The sequence below is a fragment of the Amphibalanus amphitrite genome, unplaced genomic scaffold (assembly GCF_019059575.1).
Source record: "Amphibalanus amphitrite isolate SeventyFive unplaced genomic scaffold, NRLGWU_Aamphi_draft 000028F_arrow, whole genome shotgun sequence".
Classification (NCBI taxonomy): domain Eukaryota; kingdom Metazoa; phylum Arthropoda; class Thecostraca; order Balanomorpha; family Balanidae; genus Amphibalanus; species Amphibalanus amphitrite.
The window spans coordinates 700,016-724,490 of record NW_024881524.1 but is presented as its reverse complement, the minus strand read 5'-3'; the positions used below and the strand labels follow the sequence as shown (position 1 = coordinate 724,490).

Here is a 24,475-nt window from a genome sequence, read left to right as displayed (position 1 = left end):
TGCATACATACAGAAGCACTTTAGTTTGGTCTTACTTCTTTTTGCCTACTTTCTTTATAGTTTTAGTTGCTTTCTTTCAGCAAATTCAGTTGTGCCTCACAATATTTATGTCACACGTGCAATAGCAAATTGTCTTGCGTTTTATTTACTCCATGCCGGTGGCCATATTCGGCCGTGGGTCGGATTTTCTACCGGTAATTCTGTACGTGAATTTCCCGCGCACATTTTGCAGACCTGAAATCGCCCGGATTCTATGCGTATTGCAAGGGTATGTACATAATGGGGTGTATGTCCTCTGTGCTCGTTTACTGAGGTATACAAGCGGATTCTGGTACCAACTTTGTCTGTGCTTGTTTGGCTGGATTTGGTATCGCGACAAGGGAGCATTTGTCCAGCTTTCGGGACATCATGTGACGTAAGATGACGCCTGTGAGTCTGTCTGTGTTCACATGTAATATTTCAGCTTGATCTTGGGTCTGGGCTGAGTCCGTCCGGGATGATGGGACATTCACTGATATATTGTGGTCTGACTCTGAGTCATAAGTATGCTTTGTAAGTTTATGTATATGTGGAGGGCAGTCTGGGTTTCTCCAGCGATTGACGTCATCACGAGCCGTGCTTTGGGTGCCCGTGCGACAAACTACGCAATGCTCACCGTCATCTATCACCATCGGCTGGTGCGCGGAGACATTAACCTCGTGCGGGCTGGTGTCTGGTGAATGTCCGTGTCGTCAAACGTCCCTTATATCCGTCTGCTCGGGTGCCGGTGTACCAGCTGCACGGGAGTCGTGCCGTTCTCTCCATACGCTTTTTTAGGATTGTCGAAGTGTTCAGTGCGCCCCACCGTTCTGCTGCCTACTTTTGCCAAAATGCAAGGAGAGTGGTATAAGGGGAGAGTGGTTGATGACGTCACACTCCTACCGCTTTGGGTGCCAGAACTATGTAGACATCACCAAATGGCTGCAACAGACGTGAATTGGCTTTATGTGGCAATAAGCTAATTGTAGCGAAATGTAAACATAAGGGTTTTGGAATTAACCATGTAGAGATGTAAACAAAAGACTATGTTGTGTAATTAGAGCGACTTGTGTTCTGTCATAACGAGACACCAGACAGCTTTTTCATGGTGACCTGGAGACGCTAACGTTACAGGAACTGGATATTGGTTTCAGAAATTGCATGCTGCTGTAAAGCAATAGCACGCATGTCGCATATCTGAGCATTCTTCTGGTTACACTTTACAGCCTGAGCCGACTTATCATTTACGTGTCACTGCTACGGTAGTTCTGAACTTCCTCGTCCCACAAAAAGCAGTTAACCTGACACGAGTCCATGTTCATTGTGTCCTGAGCTGTCTGTGTTATCCGTCCAATATCGAATACCCGGGTCATCGTTGATCATTACGACCGGGCCCTCTAAATTGACACTTCCCCGCCCGCCCCGCTCCCGCCTCCCTCCCTCCTGTTCTCCAGAGGTGGACGCGCGTCCCTGGGACTACGAGGCCGAGGAGCGGGCGCTGCGCTCCAAGGTGGATCACTTCATCGCCCGCCGGTACAGCCCCGAGAGCCTGGTGAGTGGACACTGGACGCGGCGAGAGGGGAGTCCCTGCTGCGGGAGTGACGCACGGCCAGTCGGCCTGGTACGACTGTCGCGGGCTGACGAAATGTGGCATCAGTCAGGAGGCCCCGGGGCCGCTTTTGGAGGCCCAGTGGCCTCGGGTCGGTGATTGTTTCTGGTGGCGAAGAGTTTATCTATCCCTGGCTACCGGAATGACTGATTCATGTATATTTATTCTGCCTTCATGCATAACCGATAGATCATAGCCGTCCATGCGTGCGAGCACACTTTTATGAATTGACAATGGTAATGCGACGATTTTTGCAATGCACTGAGGGCGACAAACCATTGCTCAGTGAATACTAATAATAAAAAGCATCGCGGCCGTTTCCACACCGAGTAAACTTTGGAACGGCCGTCATCCAGATGTGCCTGATTCCGAAGACGTACGCTGCATGAGTGTACTGGCTTTAGAATGAGTTGGAGCCGTTGGAACCGTTGAGCTGGTACAGTCGTGTACAGGTTGATGGTCCCCTACTCTTTATCCACCGGGTTCCTATGGCTCAGCATTGGCAGCAGCCGCCTGGTACCGGTAGGCTGTGCCGCATGACCCGAGAGTGAAGCGGCACAGCCTACCCACACTGTATGACACCGGCTCGGGTCGCCTGGTAGAGCGATTTGACCGGACGCTGCGTTACACCGGCTGGGGGGAGGGGGGGGGGGGGTAAAGGTCAGGCCTGTCTATTTAGCTCGGCTCGGTGGATGAGGCGGGCTGGAGTGTGGTGTGGGGCGGGGGTGATGTGGGGAGGGAGTGAGCGGACCTGGGGCTGGGTGTGTGTGGTCACTTGTCGCCAGGCATCGGTAAAATCCTTTTTGAAAGGATTGCATTCCCAATCCACATTCCTAGTGCCGAAGTGGATTGCATTCCTACGCGTAATCCCCTTTTTTCACTTGGATTGTGATCAAATCCGCAATCCTTTTTTGCAATCCTGTTGTATTATTATGTGCACTAGTGGATCTGGTGGAGGGAGGGGGCATAGGGCCGTGCCTCCATCCCCATATCACCCATTTCTAGTACCTAGTCTTGCGAGTAATTCCTATCTAAGGCACAGGTATTTTATGGGAAATAATTTTTACCTCAAACTCCCCCACATTTAAACCTCTACCCAACCAGTGTCTTATATTTTTAAAACTCGCTCTCAAATATGTAAATGTAATTTTGCCCTTTCTATGTAGGTAGTTCATCAGCGTATATTATTTTGAGCGTTTAAATTAAAAGCGTTTAAATTATTCCAAGTTTCGATGTAAAGCCCTTGATAGCAAAGTACCTACATTAAGCCGATGAAGCCGATCTCATAATTTTCAATCGCAACAAACCATTTCAAAGCACTAATCAAACACAATCCGGATTGGATTGCAAAAATTGGAAGTATGATGCAATCCAATCCGCAATCAAATCCTGTTTTTTGGAATGGATTTCAAATCCAGGTGCAATCCACCAAAAAGGAATGCAATCAGGATTTTGCAATCCTGCAATCACAATCCTACCGATGCCTGCTTGTCGCATAGAACCGATCGTAATCCACCCTCCAAAAATTCGCTTTAGAGATATTCACAAAAACCAGGGGGGTTCAAACACCCATCTCCCAAGTGGGGTGCGGAAGGACAGGTAAGGGTCCATACGGTCTCCTCATGAATTGCAGCAAAGAAAGAAAACAGACCTGTCACCATATAATCTTTCTGAAAAGTGGACTAATCGCATAGCCTCGGACACAGAAATAAACATCCAGCACGCGAAGCGTCTCGAACCGGGCCTCTCACTACCGGTCAGTTTGACAGTCTAGCACTCCTACGCTGAGCTACACCGGATGGTGGCCACGGACGGGGCAAAGTCTGGCCGGGCGGGCGGCGGGGCCGGGAGGTCGGCAGCAAAGTCAATGAATGTTGTTGTGGTTTCGGGTGCCGGTCGCTCTAGCTTGGTGGAATGATGATGGATCGGGTCCGTATCAAAGCGTCCAAAACCGCAGCATCCAAAGTACGCAACATCCAAAACCGCAGCGTCCAGAGTACGCAACGTCCAAAATACGTCCAAAATCGGGTTTATAGGGGGCATTCACAAAGTCCAAAACCGAAACATCCAAAACCGCAACGTCCAAAAACGTATCATCCAAAAAACGCAACATCCAAAGACGCAACATCCAAAGTACGTAACCTCCAAAACCACAACGTCCAAGACCACGACATCCAAGGCACGCAACATCCAAAACCAACCTAACCTTACCTAACCTAACCTAACCTAACCGAACCGAACCTAACCTAACCTACTGATTTTTGCCTATCCCTAACCCAACCTAACCTAACCTAACCTAACCTACTGATTTTTGCCTACCGGGGATAAGGAAACCCAACCTAACCTAACCTAACCTAACCTAACCTAACCTACTGATTTATGCCTACCGGGCATAAGGAAACCTAACCTAACCTAACCTAGCCTAACCTAACCTAACCTAACGGTTTTGGATGTTGCGTACTTTGGATGTTGCGTACTTTGGATGTTGCGTACTTTGGATGATGCGTCCTTGGATGTTGCGTTTTTGGATGATACGTTTTTGGATGTTGCTGTTTTGGATGTTTCGGTTTTGGACGTTGTGAATGCTCCCTATATACCCGATTTTGGACGTATTTTGGACGTTGCGTACTTTGGACGCTGCGGTTTTGGATGTTGCGTACTTTGGATGCTGCGGTTTTGGACGCTTTGATGGTCCCCCGATGGATCATTGGCGAAACTTTCAACGTGGAGTCCCGGTTCGAGCCTCATCGGGGCTCCGGCTACTTTTCCGAGTTAGGATCTGGTTTGATTTTAGTGGTTGCGAGCCATTTATACGGTTTTATATCTACATGTCGATTGTCGATTGATTGATTGATTCATTCCTTCGTTCATTTATTACATGTCGACATTTAGCATACGAATTGACATCCAGGATCAATCCGATCAATCTACCATTTTCATAAGCGTATTGCCTAAATATCATGCATATATGTGGCACAAGACCTATGGTTGCCTCGATACCGTGCCAAATCACGTTTTGCACAATGCACAAGTAAATTATATTCGCTGGGTCTTCCGTGCATTGTGCTTAGCAAAAACAGGAATGCAATTGTTAAACAACGCAAAATGTGCAATGCAGCAAGTGACCACACAACCCGCCCAGCCCCCATGGTCCACCAACACGCCCCACACCACTCGCCAGCCCACGCCAACCACCGAGACGATCCCCTCCCCCCGCGCTGGTCTGACGTGACAGCTGGTCTACAAAGCGCTCCACCCGGCGACCCGAGCCGATGTCAAACGGCGTGGGTAGACTGTGCCGCTTCACTCTCCGGTCATGCGGCACAGCCTACCGGTACCAGGCGGCTGCTGCCAATGCTGAGCCATAGGAACCCGGTGGATAAAGAGTAGGGGACCATCAACCTGTACACGACTGTACCGAAACGTATGACTGAGTTCTGTTCTGACCCTCTCCTGACCCTTTTGCCTGTGCTTTGTGCCTCCTCCAGGAGGAGCTGGAACCGGTGGACGTCTCGCTCAGCTCGGTGCTGGCCACGCCGCTCGAGCTGACCCCCGCCTTTAAGGCCAACTACCGGCGCTGGCTGGAGCGAGAGGTGTTTCAGCAGTCCACCGACTGGGACAAACTGATCGAGCCCGGATACATGGGCTGAGAGCACCGACCGGACTGTTCAGTCAGAGCTAAACCGGCGCTGAAACGGTCAGAAGACCGGCTGACGACTGAGTCGAGTTACAGACGATTGTAGCATCGCATTTGATGCAACGAAATCTTATCGAGATATGGTGGTATACAGCTTTGTCTTGTTGTCTGATCCAGTTCGATTTTACGTGTTCGAGGAACGATTGACCCTGATAACGGAGTGGCTCGCTTCAGTCGCCTGTGTCGCCCGAGTTGTTAACGTGATGGCGACTATCTACAAGGGGAACAGCGTATATGTATCTTCTGAGCTGGCTCCTTCAATTTGTGTTAAACAGATATGTGATTATGGGAGTGTGTACTGCCGAGGATCGGCGGAAATTTTACCGGATCAAACTGAGTGCCGAACGCAACACTGTGGTAACGTTCTCTTTTGTGCAATCGGATTGCAGTCAAACAAATGAATAACTTCCGCGTCGACGACAACAAATTAGCAGCGGTCTTAGTTTTAGCGTGTGTTGGTTGCGTTTGCCCGACTCGGCCGCGACGTGTGTGCTTTTCGATAACTCTCCGAGCTTACCCGCGTGACAGTTGTCAGCAGCTGCTCGACTCTGAGTCGGCAGCGGCTGGAGTTTTACAGCCCGCACGGCCGGCGGGCCGCGCCGTGCGGAGCAGTCGCCCGGTGTCACCGGTCGCGCCGCCGTCCCGGGGGCGAGCGGCGCCCGTGCCTTAACGCCGGCCCGTCGGTACCTCTAGTCAGCAGGGGCGCCCGCCGCCGAGCACCCCTAGATTTTGTAACGTTTCGGTACTTTGAATACACGAATACAATATCTTCAGGCGTTTGTCGCTGCCACGACCTTGCTGAAGAGAGACTTTGCTACATAGGCGTTTTCGAATTGGATGCTTCAACCCACCAGGCACCAGTCACAGGTCTTCAAACCACATTTGTTTCATTCTTCACACCAGTCTCAGCCAGATACTGCTACTCGGTCCCATTGCGGGCTGTATTTCGTCGCGTGATGTTACCGATGGGCCGAATGCTGGCCACCGAGCCGTCTGTGCCCACCCAGTCCCCGCGGCGGCAAGGAACAACGCCGCCGGGATCAGAGGGCGACCCCCTCCCGCCTTCGGGGCGGCGCCGGAGCCGAGCCGAGCACTCACACAAATCGACGCACACAGAGCACAAGGAACACACAGCGCACTCCACCGCGCTTCTGTATCAAACACACCACACAGGCCACAGACAATCTCAGCGCCGCATCCCGTAATGTCGAACATCACTGACTGACTACACTTCGTACCGGGCTCAGGACGCTGTCAACCGCAGCACGCGGGTAAAAAAGCACCTCCACGCGCGAAAAAAACAACCAACCGCAATAAATTACTATCGTTTCAAGGCGTGAAGAGCCGACTGCGGACTCTTCCATTGCGCTGGATCATCACAGGGCGTGGACGCGGCCTTTGGTCTGGATCGGGCGGGCCGGGCGGCGGCAGCCGGTCAGCCGAGGGCGGCTAATTTCGCACGCAGCACCTCCACGAGCTGGTCCCGCTGTACCTCTGTCTCCTCGCGTGTGGCCACGTGGCGCAGTTTGACCACGCCGCGCTGCAGTTCGCTCTCTCCGAGGATCACTGCGAACGGCACGCCGTGGTCCTCGCAGTACTGCAGCTGCTGCAGCAGCTTCGGGTTCTTCTTGTACGACTGCTCCGCCTGGGACAGAAAGAGACGGAAGTCACGATAAGCGAGAGCGACCAGTCGTCTGCCATGGATGGGGAGAAAATGGGCTAATGCGACTGGTGAGACCTTCCTTCTGATAGCATTGGCCTGTTTTTATTAAAAATGATAGCAGACAAAATCGGTTGATATCGAATTTACGTCGAAGCACACAAATTCGAAATACACCAGTCGCTGAGCCAAGGCCAAGACTTTAAGCCATATAGCATTGTGGGACATCGGCCTAACTCCCACCCCTTGCCTCCCCGCTGCTTCCAGCGTGACTGACCTTGACGTTGGCGTCCCACAGTGTGGTCAGCAGCTTCATCCGCTCGTTCATGAGCCCCTTCTGCGCCGAGCAGACGTACACCTCCGTCTCCGTGGTGCGCACCTTCTGGTCGGCCTTGTCAGCCCGCGCCTCCATGATGGCAAACAGCCGCTCGATGCCGATACTGACGCCCACGCAGGGCACCGAGCGACCCTTGGGGTCGAACATGCCCACCAGGCCGTCGTAGCGGCCGCCGCCGGCGATGCTGCCCACGTCACCGCCTTCTAACACGGCCTCATAGATGACGCCCGTGTAGTAGTCGAGGCCGCGGGCCAGACTGAGGTCGAAGCTGACCCGCCCGCCGACACCGTACAGCGCGCAGTAGCCGAGGAAGGCGCGCATCGCCTCCAGACCGGCCGACACGTTCTTGTTGGCCGCCAGCGCTGCGTCCTTCAGCAGGGTGTCCACCAGCTCCGGGCCGCCCGAGAACTTAACGTAGTGGCCGATCCGGTCTGCCACCTCTGGCGCCAGGTGCTTCTCCTCCACCATTTCACGTTTCACCTCCTCCCATGGACTCTGGAGGTACAGGTGGGAAGGGCGGTCAGAAGCACTGGGGTGAGACACACATAATCGGGGAAAAGGGAACAGGATGGGGGGGGGGAGTGGCTCAATGGGGGAGGGGATATGGTCACTGGTCAGCGACTGGATGTCGGCACATTAGTCGTGGTTGGTCGTTAATTAGGGGCAACTAATCAGGTCAACCAGTTTGATTGGTGATCAACATCAGCCAAGATCAAGCTACTATGAGGTCGGGTACCACACCGAAGTCGAAGCGATGTCAAGCAAACTGGGTGGACAAAGCAGTCACAAGAAGAGTCTAATAGCAGAGGCGAATCCAGCTCGGAGTTTTTTTTTTTTTGGGGGGGGGGGGTGAACCATAACAATTTATCGATTCTTTCCATGCCTCGTCCATGGCGTAATGTTAAAATTATGCCGTTTGGGAGGGGCAAATGCCCTGATTTTGCCCCCCCCCCCCCTGGATCCGCCACTGCCTAATATAACAGCAAAATAATCGCCATATCTCAGCCCAATATCTCTAAACTAGCCTAAGCCCAGGCGTGAAACCCCAACTAGTCCCTTGGTCATATTCACATCCGACGCTACAATGCATATATCATCACAATTTTCGCTCCTCTCCCACAGCATACGCTGTATATCCTTCTCACCTTGTCCAGTTTGTCGACGGCTGAGCAGATGCTGCGGAACTGGTCTGGCGGCACGCCGCACACCTCGAACAGGCCGTCCAGGATCTGTCTGTGGTTCACCTTCACCACGAACGTGCCCAGCTGCAGCGACTCGAGGATCTCGGACACGATGCGCACACACTCGGCGTCCGGCACCATCGGGTCGTACGAGCCGGCTATGTCGAAATCCTGGCCGGCGGAGCGGAACAGGGAGCCCGTCAGGTGGTGCGGAACCGTGCAGAAAGTTCATGGTGTCCATTATAGGCAATAATGCATACAGCGAGAGCGAAAAATACGATAATAATCAACTGACAAGGGTGCCATAGGTTGAAATTCAAACTGCAATACAATTATTGCAGCAAGCCCCTTAACTCAAGCGTGACCCAAGCTTCGGCTGCTTTTTACCAAGTCCCATGAATGTAAAAGAGTAAGACCACGTACAGTCGTGCCCAACCCGCCCCCACGCCGCCTCCACCCCGTACTCACACACTGGTAGAACTCTCTGTATCGGCCGCGCGCCTGCGACGGCTGGTCGCGACGGTACACCTTGGCGATCTGGTAGCGTTTGATGCTGCTGATCTTGTTCATGGCCACGTAGCGGGCGAACGGCACGGTCAGGTCATAGCGCAGCGACAGGATCTCGCCACCCTGGTCCTTCAGATCGTAGATGAGCTTACTGTCCTCGCCGTACTTGCCTGTGAGCACTTCCTGTGGGAGGGAGGGGGGGGGGGGGAGTAAGGAAGATGTGGCGATAGCCGACAGTTTGATGCCCATACGAGGTAAATCGGTTATAAATCGGCGGAAAGTAAGGACCCACCTAAACCTAATGCGTTACAACAATTGGCCTGTATGTATGTTGTAAATGGCTGTATGTTACAGCACGCTATAAGCACCTTTACAGTGTTCAACGTTGTTAAATGACATGATAAAATGAGCACAGCTTCTCAAAACCACAAAAATAATATCGGGCATTGTCAGACTGGAGCGGAAAACGCATGACTGCTCCGCTTGCGTCACCCGGCGTAGCGAGGTAGCCGGCAGCCAACCCCTTCACGAGCGTGCCCATTATTCGCAACTCATTAGCCCTCTGTCGTAACCAGACTGCGTGTCACGACTCCCGCGGCGGTACAAAACACCTCCGCGAGGGCTGAACACACCCATACGTACGCACAGCGTCCAGCTTGAAAAGCTCTGTTCAAGTGATGTCGCCGCTCCACTACCACGTACTCTAAATCACACAGGTCCCTTTCCCAGTCACTCACCCTGAGCTCAAACACGGGCGTGTCGATGGTCTCGGCGCCGTGGCGTTTGAACGTCTCCACAATGGAGGCGAACACACGCTCCCGCAGTGCCATCTGGGCCGGCTGGAAGTCGCGCGTGCCCTTGGCCGTCTTGAGGATGAGTTTGCCGCCGGCGCCGGCTGACCGGGAGCTCTCATGGCGCTGCTTTCCGGTGTTAGAAGCGCCGCTGACGTCGCCATCTGAGGCGTCCCCGGAGCAGAGGCGGGCTCGGAGGGCGGCCAGCCGCTGCAGCTCACCGTCCAGCTGGGCGAGGGAGAGAGAGCAAGGGTCAGAGAAGAAGTATTCGTGGGAAGAGTTTGGTCGGGGGTGAAGGGTGGAAAGAGAGAGGAGGGAGAGAGAGAGAGAGAGAGAGAGATAGAGAGAGAGAGAGAGAGAGAGAGAGAGAGAGAGAGAGAGAGAGAGAGAGAGAGAGAGAGAGAGAGAGAGAGAGAGAGAGAGAGCTGGGGATAAGTACAAAAGCGGAGAGAGATTCACATTGTTAACACAATGCACCGTGCGCTGTACAGTAAGCGTGACATCAGTATTATGACCGGTGAGTGGTCGGTGCAATGATAACTTCAGAAGCCACATTATAAAACATAAAATCAATATATGTAGTTTGAATTTCAAATGACCTTTTCCTCGATAATTAATTGAAAATGCAATAAAAAGCAAATATTATATTGTTTGGCAAATTTTCGAACAACAGTTCATTCTCAAGCCACATGAAACAATTGACAACGAAGTTTTATAACTGCCGCCAAGCCACTTTTTTAAATTCTTACACGTGATATATAAAATGGTCTTCTTAAAATCGGAAAGCTGAACTAAATCGATCATATCCCAAGCTGTTCTAACTCCACCTATTCCACATATACATCCACACATACATGACCATTAAAAGTAATATGCGAGCACACCCACACGAATACATACAATATGGTTCTTCTTGGTCGTGGATCGTGTCACATTAAAACAAAAAATAACAATACAAACACTTCGAAAGTCTCGTAGTAGATCGTGTCGTAAAAGGGCGGTTCGGTTTAAACAATCATACAAATGCATACAACTAATATGCCGGCACTCCCACACAAATACATACAATATGGTTCGTCTTGGTCGAAATCGTGATCGTGTCGCATTAAAAAAAAAAGAAGACAACAACAATAACAATGCAAACGCTTCGAAGTCTCGTAGTAGATCGTGTCGTACAAGGCCTTATATGTAGTGTCGTAAAAGGTTCGGTTTAAACAATAATACATAATACATATGCATAGAACTTCGAATCAAGCGCAGTAACAATAAACCACACATAATTTACAATGACAGCCAGTGGATAATGAAAACAAACGACTATCATTCTATAGTATGGGCCATGAAGACATATTGGAGTTGAGCTTTGGGTGCTTCTTTTGGATAAGGAGAGATTCCGCGATTTTCCTGTCTGGGTGATCTTTCGACTTATACAAAATGCGTACTTTGAGAGGTGTGCCTCCTTCGTGGGTGGAGTGACACTCCTGAAAATGATCGCCCATGGGCGTGTCGCGTGTTTTGTTGAGCGCGTCCCTCAGGTGTTCATTGAATCGTAAGCGCACCGGGCGCTTCGTCTCGCCTACGTATGTTACGGTCTCTCCATTGCTTTCACAGACAGTACATGTAATCTCATAGACTAAGTTTTTCTGTGTGCAGTCCCCAGAGAACCCCGAGCTGCATGTGTGACATCTTTGACCTCCTGGGCATATGGGCTTACACAGTGCTGATCTCACCAGTTTATCTTTTAGTTTTTGTGAATTTTTCCATGCTAACTTTACATTGAGGCCTGATTGTCTCACTTTCCTCTTGACTTCACACAGGAGTCTTTCATCTACATAAGGAAGTGTAAGGAACCCATCACACGGTTCTTGGGTCCTGTCTCTTCTAGTTCTCGACTGAGTCTTGTTCCCCCTAGCCTCTCTGAGCAACCTGTTCAGGACATAGTTTGGGTAGCCATTCTTTAAGAGTAATTGCCTTATCTTTTCTACACTTTTCCTCTCCTTCATGTTGTTTGATGAATTCCTGATAGCCCGTTTAAATTGATTTCTAGCCACGTTGAGTTTGGTCGACTTTGGGTGTGCAGAATCGAAATGAAGAATAATGCCCGAGTTCATGGGCTTGATGTAGAGCTCTGTGTAAAAATAATGTAGATGTAGATGTAAAAATAAAAATGATGTAGAGCTCTGTGTAGCTCTGTGTAACTCAATATGTCTCAATAAAATTAGACATATTGAGTAACTTTTTGCAGCATTAACTATTAAGATGAATAAACATTAGGCATCATGGATTGATGAATCTGCGCATAATATCGGGAAAAGTCTAGCAAGTATGACCAAAAGATGTTAAATTCATTAGATTCCATGTCACTCGCAACTGCTAAAATCATGGTGCCACGTAGCGACGTAAGAATCAGGGTTTGATGACAATGTTTGGGTTAGCATTGATCAATGGTCATCTGCGCCTACGACTATCGGTGTTTACGGCATTGAACAAATATTTATACCGAGAACTTAAAATTCAAAGGATAAAAAGTATGCGACGATGTTAATGTTCGTCACTTTCCATCCATTTTTCTTCAATCGACACATTCGAAACGTCTTCCTTTTTGTCGAAGCCCTGAACTAGCTCCGCAGCTTTGCTACGCATTACGAGCGGCATGAGCCGCCCGTCGGCCCAACATAAATAGTTCTGAGAAGTGCCGGCGCCCCGGGCCGGCCGGAACCACCGTTTTTACCGCGGCAGAATGTGAGAGACAGATGACGCAAGAATGACGACAGGTGCCGTGACTATTTCGCGACACTACGGCAGCTAGAATGGTGCGAGAGCACAGCGAGTCTGCACGCACGGAGTGTTGTAACTCGGTCAGCCGCCGCGGATGTTACAACAGGCGATAATCGCGCGCAGCCGGTCGGACCAGCCATGAGACTATGTCCGGTCAGAGCCCCGGCTCTGAGGTCGTGCCTGGTTAGAGCCGCGGCTCAGTGTCGGTCAGCCGGTCCGGCGGCCCTTACCTGGCGCTGGCGGCCGAGGCAGGGACAGCAGCAGCGGTGGGCGCCCGCAGAGCCGAACCGCCGCGCGCCGGCCACCAGCCTCAGACTCTGCCGCGCGACCGGCGCCAGCACACAGCCAGAGAAACAGACGGGGGCGGGGGCGGGGGCGGGGGCGGCGTCAGTACCTGTTGTCGTGCCTCCTCTCTGCCGGCGCTGAGCGCCCGCTCCAGGGTCAGTCCGTCGGGCGGCGGCGCCGTCAGCTCGGCCGGCAGCCAGCTGCTCAGGTGGCCGAACCAGCGGCGCAGGTGCGGCACCTCGTCCGTCAGCGCGGCGGCCGGCACGCGCGCGCGCGCCTCGCCGTCCAGCCGACCGGGCCGCGCGCCGCACAGGTAGCTGCGCGTCGCCAGGAAGCCGTCCAGCGCCTGCAGTTCTCGCCCGCTCAGTGGAGACGCCATCTGTGCACACACGAGCAGCCGAGGCGCGCCACTGAGCGACCGGCCGGCGGCGGCGGCGGCGGGGGCGCGGCGGCCACGTCGCCGCCGGCCGGCCGGCCCTGGCCGCCGTCAGCCAATGGCGGCCGGCGCCGGCCGGGTGTGGCCGCCGCGTCACGGCTCCCGACACGTGCCCGCTGGGGTTCCGGCCCGGAGAGGAGGCCGCCCTCGGCCCCGGCGGGGGGAGGGGCGGGGAGGAGTGGACCACAGTGGGCGGGAGGTGTCAGGTGGCCGGTATACATGGAGTGGACCGGTTAGCGGCACGCACCTGCGACCGTCGCGGCCGCCGAAGGTCGCCTGACGTAAGTCGGACCACGGAGCGGGTCAGGCAGGCAGGGAGGGGGAGAGAGGGCGGTGACGATAACGATGACAGCACCGCATCGATTGACGGAAACTTACGACGGCAGGAGCCGGGGAGTACGAGTGATGATGCATCTCAAAATGTAAAAACGCAACTTCGGATAGGCAGCCTCTAGCTAAACTCGGAAAGCACTGCAAAGTGCAAACTTTGTCATACAAACCAGCAACAAAGGGCAGGTGATTATGGCTGAAACACCAATGTAACCAAGAAATCACCTATTAAGAAATAAGAATAAAAGCACACTGTTTGCACACTTTTTTGATAAAGTGACTAATAATCTGATATGTAATCTGATATGTAATCTGATGATAAAGTAATCTGAATTCAGCTGGATACTCTGCAGCCAAGAGAAGCAAACAGTACTATTAGGAAACAGCAATTCTAGGTATAAAACCATTATGGAAGTTAACTAGGTACATGGATTGCTTTTCTTGTCTTTGGAATACTTTATCATATTTTTTTACATATATTTGAAGCTAAAATGTAAGAAAACCATTCAGTACATTCAAGCAGACTAAACAGCACGAATTATCTAACTAAAATCGACCTGCTGTTGGTACTCACCATTTATGCTCTAGAATATTCAAAGTAATGTTGAACCAAATAAATATTTGAACTCTTCAGTTCCCTCTTCAAACTGGTGGCAAATCTGAAAGCAAGTACATGGGTTCACCAATCAAAAATTCAAAATACCAAGGCACTAATCTACTTTACTGCAGCAGTAAGTGCATATTTCTATAGAGAGTTCATGGGTTCATATACATATATAATATATATATAAGAGAGAGAGAGAGAGAGAGAGAGAGAGAGAGAGAGAGGAGAGAGAGAGAGAGAGAGAGAGGGAGGGGGAGGGGGAGGGGGAGGGGGAGGGGGAGGGGAGGGGAGGGGGAGGGGGAGGGGGAGGGGGAGGGGGAGGGGGAGGGAGAGGGAGAGGGAGAGGGAGAGGGAGAGGGAGAGGGAGAGGGAGAGGGAGAGGGAGAGGGAGAGGGAGAGGGAGAGGGAGAGGGAGAGGGAGAGGGAGAGGGAGAGGGAGAGGGAGAGGGCGAGGGAGAGGGAGAGGGAGAGGGAGGGGGAGGGGGAGGGGGAGGGAGAGGGAGAGGGAGAGGGAGAGGGAGAGGGAGAGGGAGAGGGAGAGGGAGAGGGAGAGAGGCACAGAAGAACCCAACCAGGCAAGCAATGGTGCGGAAGAACCTAAACAGGCAAGCAATGGCGCGGAAGAATCTAACCAGGCGCCTGTTTAACTTTCTGATTTTGGTAGCAAAATATACTTGTTTAAAATGCATAGGAGATAAGCAGTAATTGCAACAGATGACTGAACTTTTGTTTTAAAGACCCCTTAGAGTTAAATCTCTCTCCTCATTGTGAAAATGCAGAAAGATTTCTATGCAGCACAGCGACAAGCTCAGCCTTCGAGCCTAATTATAAACTTGTTGTAATTTTGGTTTAGGGCGCGTAGCAGCTTGGCTCTTGAGTTCAACAATTATAAACCTAATAATACGAAAAATTTGCACCACACACTTCACTCCCCCACCTGCACCGCCGTCGGCGTGTATCCAAAATCGGATTCGGAGAGGTCGTGGGTTTTGAAAAAAAAATGACGGGATCTTTTGTCGTCATATTGAACGCCAATGACTGCAGAAGGTTTCCTATACGTTTACATTTCGACCAATCAGCATACAGTATTTATGATGTCATAATTTTTAAAGAAAACTGTGAAAAGTACTGTGAATGTCTGTTCTGCGCCATTACAAAAAGTCTCGTTGAAATGTTCATTTCTTTACGGAAATGATGTCAGAGCAGAAGCTTTGAAAAATCCATTGAAAGCAAATGACGTATTGCGAAAAAATGAATTGCACGAAATGTGCTAGGACCAATGTCAACGTCAAAATCTGTCAATATGTATAATGTTAAATGCAAAATATCACCGTAGCGCCGAAACAATTCGGAGTAAATTCTCTCTACTATAAGCCAAATGCCGTGTGCAATGCGTGCAATGGACCCTTGAACACTGCCTTGAACAGGCCCAACATGAACAGTCCATTCCATACTCCTTGTCCATTCCCACGATTCAGTGAAAAACGGTGAAAAGTATAGAGGTGTCGGACGATTTTCACTCAGTTTCGATTTGATTCGATTGAGTTATTTATAAGATCTTTGTTTCATCATATTTTGTGCTAAGTAACTGGTGAGTTGTCCTTTTTATGTTAGGTAACGTAGAAGGCGTACAGTACAGGGGAACTTCAAGTTCCCCTAACTTGGCTGGGCTAGACCTTATAGGCCAATCGTCCTCTCTAAATTCCATTTTGTTTTTTATAGCAATAGGATAGTTTCAGTCATCACAGTATGGTATTTCGCTCCTCACAGTATGACACGACTCACAGGTTTCTCATGGGAGATTCAGCCACCAGGATTACATTCCTGGGTAATGCACCTGGCATAGCTCGTTCAGTAGAGCGTTGGACTCTGCGTGGTGATAGCACGAGTTCTCAGTTATAACAGTCTAGATTTGAAGCATGACGGGCGCTTGATGTTTATGAGCTTCCTGCCAGGTATGGTTGCGGTTGGTGGCAGGCCATACCTAGCCAGGCAAAGTTGATGAGGGGACTGCCCGTTTACAGCTGTGAGCACATTTAACTTTGGACTCCAAATTCTGCCATAGAATTGGAATTGCCTGATTGGAGGGTAGAGGGCAGGGTCAACGCAACAAGCTTTTCTTAGCGGGGGCTCTGTCCTTGTGAATCCTTCCATTCAGAAGGTTCAGAATAAATTTATTTTTAAAAAATGTCACTACTTGGCTGCTTGGAACAGCATTGGCATGAGAGGTTCCAGTGGATGATTCCACTTGGTCCACTGGAAATGATGCTTAATCCAAAACCAACCACTCTACTCCTCACAGGTATGGTCTGCAGTGCACTCTGCTGTTGGTAATAACAGCCATGATTAGTTGATTGAAGGGACAGCACCTGGCTTTCATGAGCACACTTAAGTTTTTTAATCCAAATTCCAAAGTTAACAGATTAGGTACCAGAAATTGCTGTAATGGTTGGGGATTGCACTTTGCAGGGAATGTGGGGGATTAGGGAAGGCAACTCACCTGTTCAACTCACCTGTTGGGTTTCCTTGACTCACCAGTGCATGAGGAGAGGCAGGAAACCGTTTAGGAAAGAGACGCGCCAATTCCCCTGGTTACGCTGGGCGCTGAGAGATGGACCGCAGGGGATTGGGGTAGTGCGTCTGCTTGGAGTTGGGGGAGGAAAAATTCTAGATGTGATTAGCTGTGGGGTATCAGTTCAGTACCGGCTGTCACGGTACTGTTTGATTTGCTCCTTCGCGGAATCTGGAGTGCGCGGCGATGATCAGTAGAACCTTGCAGGAGAGATCAGACGATGTAGTCGAACAAACGATCACCAAGAACCTTCAGGAGTGATGACTTGAACTCGGCGAGGGAAGTAGAGGTGACCGTCGAGTCGGGCAAGGCGTTCCACTCGTTCACGACGCGTTCCGAGAAGAAACGTGATCTCGTGTCCAGTTGGCAGCGCCGGACTGTGATTTTGAGTTGATGACCTCGGGTGCGGCGTTCGGAGGACAATTCCCAGAGATCTGACGGCCTGATGGGACCGGGGCTGTGGAAGATTTTCCAGCATTTGATGAGGTCGGATCGGATCAGTCTGCCCTTCACAGAGAAGAGGTTTAACTGTCTCAGGCGGTCACCGTACTCCATGTTTTGCAGGCCTTTGATGTGACGAGTCCATAGTCGTTGGACCGCCTCGAGTCTTCTGAGGTCATCGATATATCCTGTGTTCCATACAACAGAGGCGTATTCCAGAACTGGACGGATGTGGGTGCGGAGGATGTGCAGCATGAAGTCTGCATCCCTACACAAGGTTGCTTTCAAAAAGCTGCGTGCCACTCCTCCAGCCTTCCTGGCAGCAGCTCTAGCCTGCTCATGGAACCTTAGACTGTCATCGATGATCACGCCAAGGTCGCAGTGCGATTCGGTCCAGGGAAGGGCAGAGTTATTCAGATAGTAACTCGGTCTTGGTGATTTATGGAATTTCCGTTGGAACCTCATGAGGACGCACTTCTTCGAGTTCAGCGAAAGGCCCCACGATGATGCTGTGGCTTGGAGACGATCGATGTCCGACTGAAGACTTTTGGCGTCGAGCTCGGACTTGTTCCCACACATGTATATCTTCAGGTCGTCTGCGAAGATTTTGTAGCGGCTGTGCAAACCGATGGCTATGTGGTTGACGTAGATTAAAAAAGGATCGGACCTAGAATCGATCCTTGGGGTACTCCGCTCCGTACTTCCTTTGATGAGCTCAGAGTGCTTTTGACCACTACTTGCATCCTTCGATGAGATAGGAAGTCCTGGAGCCAGGCAAGGAGTTGTCCGCCGAGACCAATACATCGGAGTTTCTCGAGGAGGACTGAGTGGCACACCGTGTCGAAGGCCTTGGAGAAGTCGAAAAGAATAAGATCGACGAGGCATCCGTTGTCCCAGTTGCGCGAGACGAAGTCGTACGTCAGTAGAAGCTGGTCTTCAGTAGAGCGGCCCGACCTGAAACCGAATTGATGGTCGACAAGAAGGTTGTTCTCGGCGAGGAACTCGTTCAGTTCACGCACAATAATGCGTTCCAGGCATTTCGATGGAACAGATAGAAGACTAACTGGCCGGTAGTTTAGAGGGTCTGATCGCGAACCTTTCTTGAAGATCGGTACTACGTGGGAGTTCTTCCAACGGCGAGGCAGTGTTCCCTCTTCTAGCGACAGTTTGTAGATATGAAACAGTGGTTGCGATAAAACCGAGGCACATTCCTTCAACAGACGTGGATGGATACCGTCGGGGCCCATCGAAGAGTTAGCATCGAGGTGAGCAAGGATGCCCTCAACATCTTCGCGGGTAAATGTAACGTTATTCAGCGATGCCTGGCAGCTCTGGTGAGGAAAGGGAGTGAGCTGTGGGGCTTCGCCATAGACGCTGGCAAAAGCCTCCGCGAAGGCATCGGCCATGGCTTTGGGATGGTCAGTGACGGAGCCCGATGACAGAGTTAAAGGTCCTACAGAAGAGCGGAACTGTTTCTTCTTACGTAGGTACGAGTGAAGGAGCTTCGGGCTGTCCCTCATCTTCTTTAACAGTGATCGCTCGTAGTCGATTTGCGAGTTTGTTGCGAAACTTCGTAACCGTTTGTTACACTGTAGAAACGATGCTAGCAGTGTCTTTGCCTCAGGGGAGTTCCTGCCGAAGGACGTTCTCGCCTGCTTGTAGGCTGACCATGTGGAGAACCTTAGGTGTTTCAGAGAAGTCGGTGGGTTTTTCTTCCAAGGAACCTTGTTGGGCTTGTTATGTGTAGATCTTGGGATGAATTGGGATATTAGCACTTCCAATATGTCCTGGAGACGCTCGAAGGCGTCATGCGCAGATAAATACTGAAGCTCAAGGTCCCAGTCAATTGATGCCATGTGACGGTTGATCATGTGATATTTCCCGTGGTGCCACAGTAGACGGTGCGAGTTCTCTGGAGGCACCTGGATGTCTTTGTCAAAAACATAGCTGCAGTGGATGCTGCAGTGATCGCATCCCGGAGGAGGGGCATCCGGCATTGACCGTAACGTCCCCAACTCTGTCGTCCTCAGATGTGAGTATGAGGTCGAGGATGCTGCCTGATCGTGGGAAAGTCGGTTCTGTGATCCATTGGTTCAGCCCCAAGTGATCAAACAGGTCCAAGAATCTTGTATCCGGCGGTGTTGCTGCTCTGAGGATGTTGTCTGGAGAAGTCCAATCGAGAGAAGGCAAGTTGAAGTCGCCCAGAATTATTGTCTCCTTGCCAATGCAGGTCTCTAAAAGGAACGAGACAAGAGCCTCATTTTCCGCGACGGAATGCGAAGGTGGCCTGTATACGACGAAGATGTAGATGCCGAGAACTGATAGATGAAATGATAATACATTACTGAAGGATACATCCACCTTGTCGAACTGCAGATGATCGGCTATGTATGCGGCAACCCCGTGAATTCCTGCTCTACCACTATCGTTCCTTACAAGCGTGTATCCCGGAATCTGTACTGCTGCGTCGTGAATATGTTCTTGGAGATGTGTTTCTGAGACCAGAAAGATGTCTGTAAAACCTTTCAGATGTAACGTGTCCTGCAGCACTGGAATTTTGTTGCAGATGCCGTTGACGTTGCAATGAGCAATATGGAGAGCGAATGTGCGTGGAGTTTTGTCTTGACGTGTTAGTTTCCCGACCCGCCTTGGGTAGGGAAGGGGTTTAAAGTTTCAGCTTCGTTGTGGTGGTCGCCAACGTCATCACCATTGGAAGCAACAGGCAAGACTGCTTCGCGGTTGGGGGAGCTGACGGGTGCACTGTTGGTGGTTACTGGTTGACCATCATTATCCTTCGGGTCGTCGGGCTTTGGTGTTCCGGGAGGGGCAGCGGGTGGGGGCCGTTGAGTCAGGGAGCCGGGTTCAAGAGGCGCAGCAGGCTCGGAGGCGGGCTCTCGACGTTCCCACACCCTGGTTCGAGTGCGGGCCTCAGTTCCAACTGGGGGCCGTGTCGTTGATCTCACTTCAGTTTGCAGGGAGGAATTCGTCGGGGGATCCACCGTGGTCTTCCTGCCATGCTTGAGGAACCTCTCTTGGAGCTCCATACGTTGCATGTATGTCAGGTCCCGTTTGACATACACCTTTGAGAATTGCTCAGAGTTCTTAAGGTTTTTGGCCTGTTCGAGAACCAGCTTCCTGTGCTGGGAGTTGTGGACATTGCCACGAAACAGATCAACACCTGGTTTGCTCCTACATGCTTCCGAAAGGGCCACTCTTTCCCCAATCAGTAGATGGGTGACTTCAGCAAATTTGTCTATAGCCTCAGCAGAAGATGATGCTCCTAGTCCTCGGATCACCAGGGAAGCTCGTCTCTTCTTTCTCTCATCAAGTTCCAGAAGCTCCTCCCTGACCACAGTCCTATAGTTGTTTTGGTTTCCAGCCTGGTCTGTCCCTCTGGCCTGGGTAGGACCTGAGGGATTGGGCCGAATCAGCGCTTCAGCATAGGAGGGGTGTTTGCTGTTGCTGGAGATGGTTGGTTGGGAGTCCCCGGCCTGGCTGGATTGGCTATGGGTCACTGAGGAGGTAGCCTGCTGATCTGTGATAGCTTTTTCAAGCTTGTCAATCTTCTTGATGAGCGCGGAGAGAGCATTGCTTATCTCAGGCAGGCTTTGGGGGGTCAACGACTCTGTGTTAACTTGAGCTGCAACATCAGCAGAGGTTGAATGTTTGTTCTGCCCTGAGTGATTTGAATCACCGTGGAGTGAGATTGGGGACAGTTGGATGGCAACATCCCTTGTGGAGGCTCTTGGCTGGAATTTGTCCAGGTTTGGTAGCTTTTTGCATGTGCTGCAAATGAATGCAATCACTTCATGTTTCTTTAGAGCGTTGTATGCACTTCTGGGTATATCTTGGCAGAGGGCATGATACCAGTTAAAGCATATGTCACACTGTACCCCTTGTTGATTGGTCTTCTATTCCAGATTACACACGTGATTCACAGGCCCTCCATTGCAGGTCGAACTAGTGATGCCTGGAGGTCTGGGGATGGTCGGAGACAATCTTGTCCCAATGTCAAGAGGCAGAGATTTGAGTGAACTGGCAACAATCCCTGCAGGCTTAGCTGCTTGAGATGAAACAGTGTCTTGGTAGTCAACATTTGGTTGATCTGTATCTGAGGCAGAGAAAGATCTCAGTGAGTCCATCTTGGACTGCGAGCAGGATTTGTGCTTGAGAGTTGGGGATCTTGGGATTGTCATTTCTGTGTCCCTTAGCAAGACTTGGGATCACATACCATGCGAGGCCAGGAGCTGGTTCAATCTTCTGTGTCACACCAACATGCAAAGCACGCACAATGCAAGACGAGGACAACACTGCAAGGGCAGGTTGGGTGGGTTAGATGCGGTATGGGTTAGAAGCAGACAAGGACGGACAAAGACAAAAGCATGCAACTGGCAGTAAGTACTCCCTCATCCAGGTGAGAGCAGCATGCAGATTGCAGAGCAGGGAAGCAGACCTCGATGAGGTGAATCCACTTGCACAACACCACTTGCAAGGTGGCGGCGACCACCACTCTCCTAGCAGCCAAATAAACGAATCCAGACACGACACTGGCTTCTTGAAACTAACTGCCTGCAACGACTCGCGTGCTCCAGTCTCTGTCTAGTGTTGTCTCAGGTTCTGTCAGTTTATTTCAACATTGCAGCTAAATTTGTATTTAAGCTAATTTAAGTATATTAATGATTGAAGTTTTGTTTTGTAAAGTCAGCATGTATTATGATATCAAGATAAGGGCTCCAGCATCCAGTGGTTTGGATGTGTTGAAAATCCTAATCCACACTGGGAGCGAGCTGAATTTGACAGCTGGCCATTGGGTTGTTCTGACAACGGACCACTGTCGATCTGACAGTGGATGACTGTTGGTGATAATGGACAGGTGATAACGTTGTTTTGAAAGCGGAACCTGTTTGTCCGACAGCGGAGGACTGTCAGTCTGACGGGGGACGACTGTCGGTGATAACGGAAAACTGTCACTTACAGTGGACAACAACTATTGTCATGACAGCTGACAGCTGTTGATCTCACAGTGGACGACTGTCGTTCTGACAGCGAACGGCGGTCGGTCTGATAGCTGTGGAATTCGGGCCTCATACGAACTACTGGTCGCTTGAAAAAATGTATTAAAATCAATAGTTCATGCATGACACTAGATGTGTTTCTTCTCCCACTCTGTTTAAAGTCTTCCTCTGCCCATTGGAATGGGGACATTGCCCCAATGTGAACTCGATGTTTCTTGTGTTACACAGTTTCTGCTGCCGCAATGCCGACCAACAAGGAGGAGTCGGACGGTGAGATGGAGCAGGACGAGAGCAGCGCCAGTGACTCGGGGTCGTCGCACGGCTCCGACACGGACACGTCCGACCTCGACCTCGACCAGTGCCTCGTCCGCAAGAACGAGTGTCTGGACCACCTCTGTGAGCTGGAGCAGCAGTTCGCCGTGCTCAAGGAGCAGCTGTTCTCTGAGAAGCTGGCGCTGCTGGACGACCGGCTGGCGGCAGTGCGCGCCGGCACCGCGCCCGAGTTCCTCACTCCGCTCCGGCAGCTGGAGGAGGCGCACCGCACGCGCCAGGAGGTGGCGCTCCGCCTCAAGTGCTACCGGCTGGCCAACGCGCAGCACCGCTACGACTCTGAGATGCTGGCCGCCGAGCAGAACTGGCGCTCCAGCAAGAGCATGCTGTATGACCAGGTGCGCCAGGACCTGGAGGAGCGCGCGCGTCGCCTGGAGGAGGACCGCCGCCACGTGGACATCACGTCCGACCTGTGGCAGGAGGAGCGGACCGGCCGGCGCGGTCGGCGCGCCAGCCAGACCGAGGACGGCAGCCGAAAGAAGCGGCCCGTCACCGTCACCGGCCCCTACATCGTCTACATGCTCTCCGACAACGACGTGCTCGAGGACTGGACCGCCATCAAGAAGGCGCTGTCGGTTACAAAGCGTAAGGGCGAGGTGAAGATCCTGCGTGACGTGAATGCCCTCTGGTGAGCGCCCGGGCGGGCTGTGGCTCTGAGACGTGTTGGTGAGTGTGTGGCGTCGGACACGTGAGACGACGCTGGGGACGCCGGCGCCGCTTCGTCCCACTCCTGCTGTCCGTGTTTTGGAAGTGACCCCTCGACGTACCTGCGTGGCAGGTGCGATGCGCCGAGCGTTTGACCTGATAGTCCGTGCGTGAGTGTGTGAGTTCATGTGGTCGCTGTGATGAGTCACGATGATCTTTGCCACCGTTGACCCCTTTGTGATGTGTTTCGGTTCTTAGGGCGGTGCGCCCGTGCCCACCTGACTGATGTGGGGCGTTTGCAGCCCGAATCTCTCCCATCTGACCCACTGCCGACTGTAGGTAGTAGCTGGTGGCGCCATGGCCGGCCGCCGTGTAGCGTATAGTGCGCCCGGCTCCGAGCGGGGCCTGGGCTGAATTGAACTCTTGCGTTAGCGATAGTGATAGCGAACGATGAATTGAAGGATTGATTGCTGCTGATTGTATTGTCTTTTTTCTGCACAGAATGCCACTTTTTGTGATACCCGAGGACGGTGTGTGTTCGCTTTTGTTTCGTTAGAATGAACTACATGCCAATTCGACGCAATGAGTAAATGTAATGGACCAAATGAAATTGAATTAAATAATCAATACAACACTACCAATAGTGATTAACGTGCGTTTTTGTGATAAAACACAGCAGACACGACGATTTCTGTGCATTTTATCTCGTGAGCCGTAGAACATACACTCATTCATACTTTTTAGATCGCCTTTGAACGGTTACCAGTTGGTGTAACAGTGGGTAAACAAATCGGCACACTAGATCGTGCGTGCCACCGAATGTGCACAGATAGACACTGCGTGTAGCGTATGGCAGTTAGCACATAATGTAATCTGCACAGACTCACACTCAGTGTGGGCATTGCTCGCCGTTGTTGCGTCAGACAAGCCGCTGTGACTGCTCTGTGAGCTGCTTCGCACCTGCCTAGACCGGACCAAGAGTAGTCTACGTTCAAATACTAGTCCAGGCACGACCCCACACTCAAAAGTACAGGCTCAAGTAGGCCTCCCTGTTGCGAAGTCTGTTGATCTCGCGGGGCGTCTTCAGCTGCAGCGCGGCGTCCGTGTTCTCGTGCCGGTGGATCTCACTGCAGTCTCGGACCTTCCGGAAGGCGGCCAGCTGCTGCCGGCTGTAGACCTCCGCTGCTGCGCGGGGAGACGCGTGGCGGATACGCTGGTAGCACGCTCGACACAGGTGGT

At 51.5% G+C, this 24,475-nt stretch overlaps 3 protein-coding genes across 16 annotated transcripts in view; 2 read left to right on the top strand and 1 right to left on the bottom strand.

The window, feature by feature from the left end:
• The window catches only part of LOC122365354 (striatin-interacting protein 1 homolog), a 29,437-nt gene extending 23,340 nt beyond the window's left edge, over positions 1-6,097 (top strand). For 6 of the 11 annotated variants that reach the window (XM_043336582.1, XM_043336555.1, XM_043336548.1 and 3 more), the window contains exons 17-18: positions 1,473-1,570; positions 5,116-6,097. In XM_043336582.1, coding sequence (XP_043192517.1) covers positions 1,473-1,570; positions 5,116-5,277 — 260 coding nt within the window. In that variant the 3' untranslated portion in view covers positions 5,278-6,097. Of the gene's footprint in view, positions 1-232; positions 269-1,472; positions 1,571-5,115 lie in introns of all 11 variants that reach the window. The other 5 variants (XM_043336535.1, XM_043336519.1, XM_043336512.1 and 2 more) reach the window with 1 other exon arrangement.
• Positions 6,098-6,246: 149 nt separating this feature from the next.
• LOC122365405 (histidine--tRNA ligase, cytoplasmic-like) lies at positions 6,247-15,218 on the bottom strand. Of its 3 annotated transcripts, none has more exons than XM_043336598.1 (8): positions 15,171-15,218; positions 14,204-14,288; positions 12,973-13,242; positions 9,747-10,028; positions 8,971-9,192; positions 8,467-8,673; positions 7,262-7,816; positions 6,247-6,969 (listed from the first exon to the last, which is right to left on the bottom strand). In XM_043336598.1, the coding sequence occupies exons 2-8, from the start codon at positions 14,204-14,206 to the stop codon at positions 6,760-6,762; spliced, it is 1,749 nt and encodes a 582-aa protein (XP_043192533.1). In that variant the 5' UTR covers positions 14,207-14,288; positions 15,171-15,218; the 3' UTR covers positions 6,247-6,759. The 3 variants fall into 3 exon arrangements, with proteins under 3 accessions (XP_043192533.1, XP_043192551.1, XP_043192542.1); XM_043336616.1 differs by lacking the exon at positions 12,973-13,242 and adding an exon at positions 12,809-12,895; XM_043336607.1 differs by lacking the exon at positions 15,171-15,218 and adding an exon at positions 15,142-15,160.
• Positions 15,219-15,686: 468 nt separating this feature from the next.
• Positions 15,687-23,884, top strand: LOC122365340 (breast cancer metastasis-suppressor 1-like protein). 2 transcript variants are annotated; one of them, XM_043336485.1, is made up of 2 exons: positions 15,687-15,824; positions 22,490-23,884. In XM_043336485.1, exon 2 carries the CDS (start codon positions 22,504-22,506, stop codon positions 23,221-23,223), a length of 720 nt encoding a protein of 239 aa, XP_043192420.1. In that variant the 5' UTR covers positions 15,687-15,824; positions 22,490-22,503; the 3' UTR covers positions 23,224-23,884. The 2 variants fall into 2 exon arrangements, with proteins under 2 accessions (XP_043192420.1, XP_043192428.1); XM_043336493.1 differs by having other exon boundaries at positions 15,712-15,735.
• The last annotated feature ends 591 nt before the right edge of the window (positions 23,885-24,475 follow it).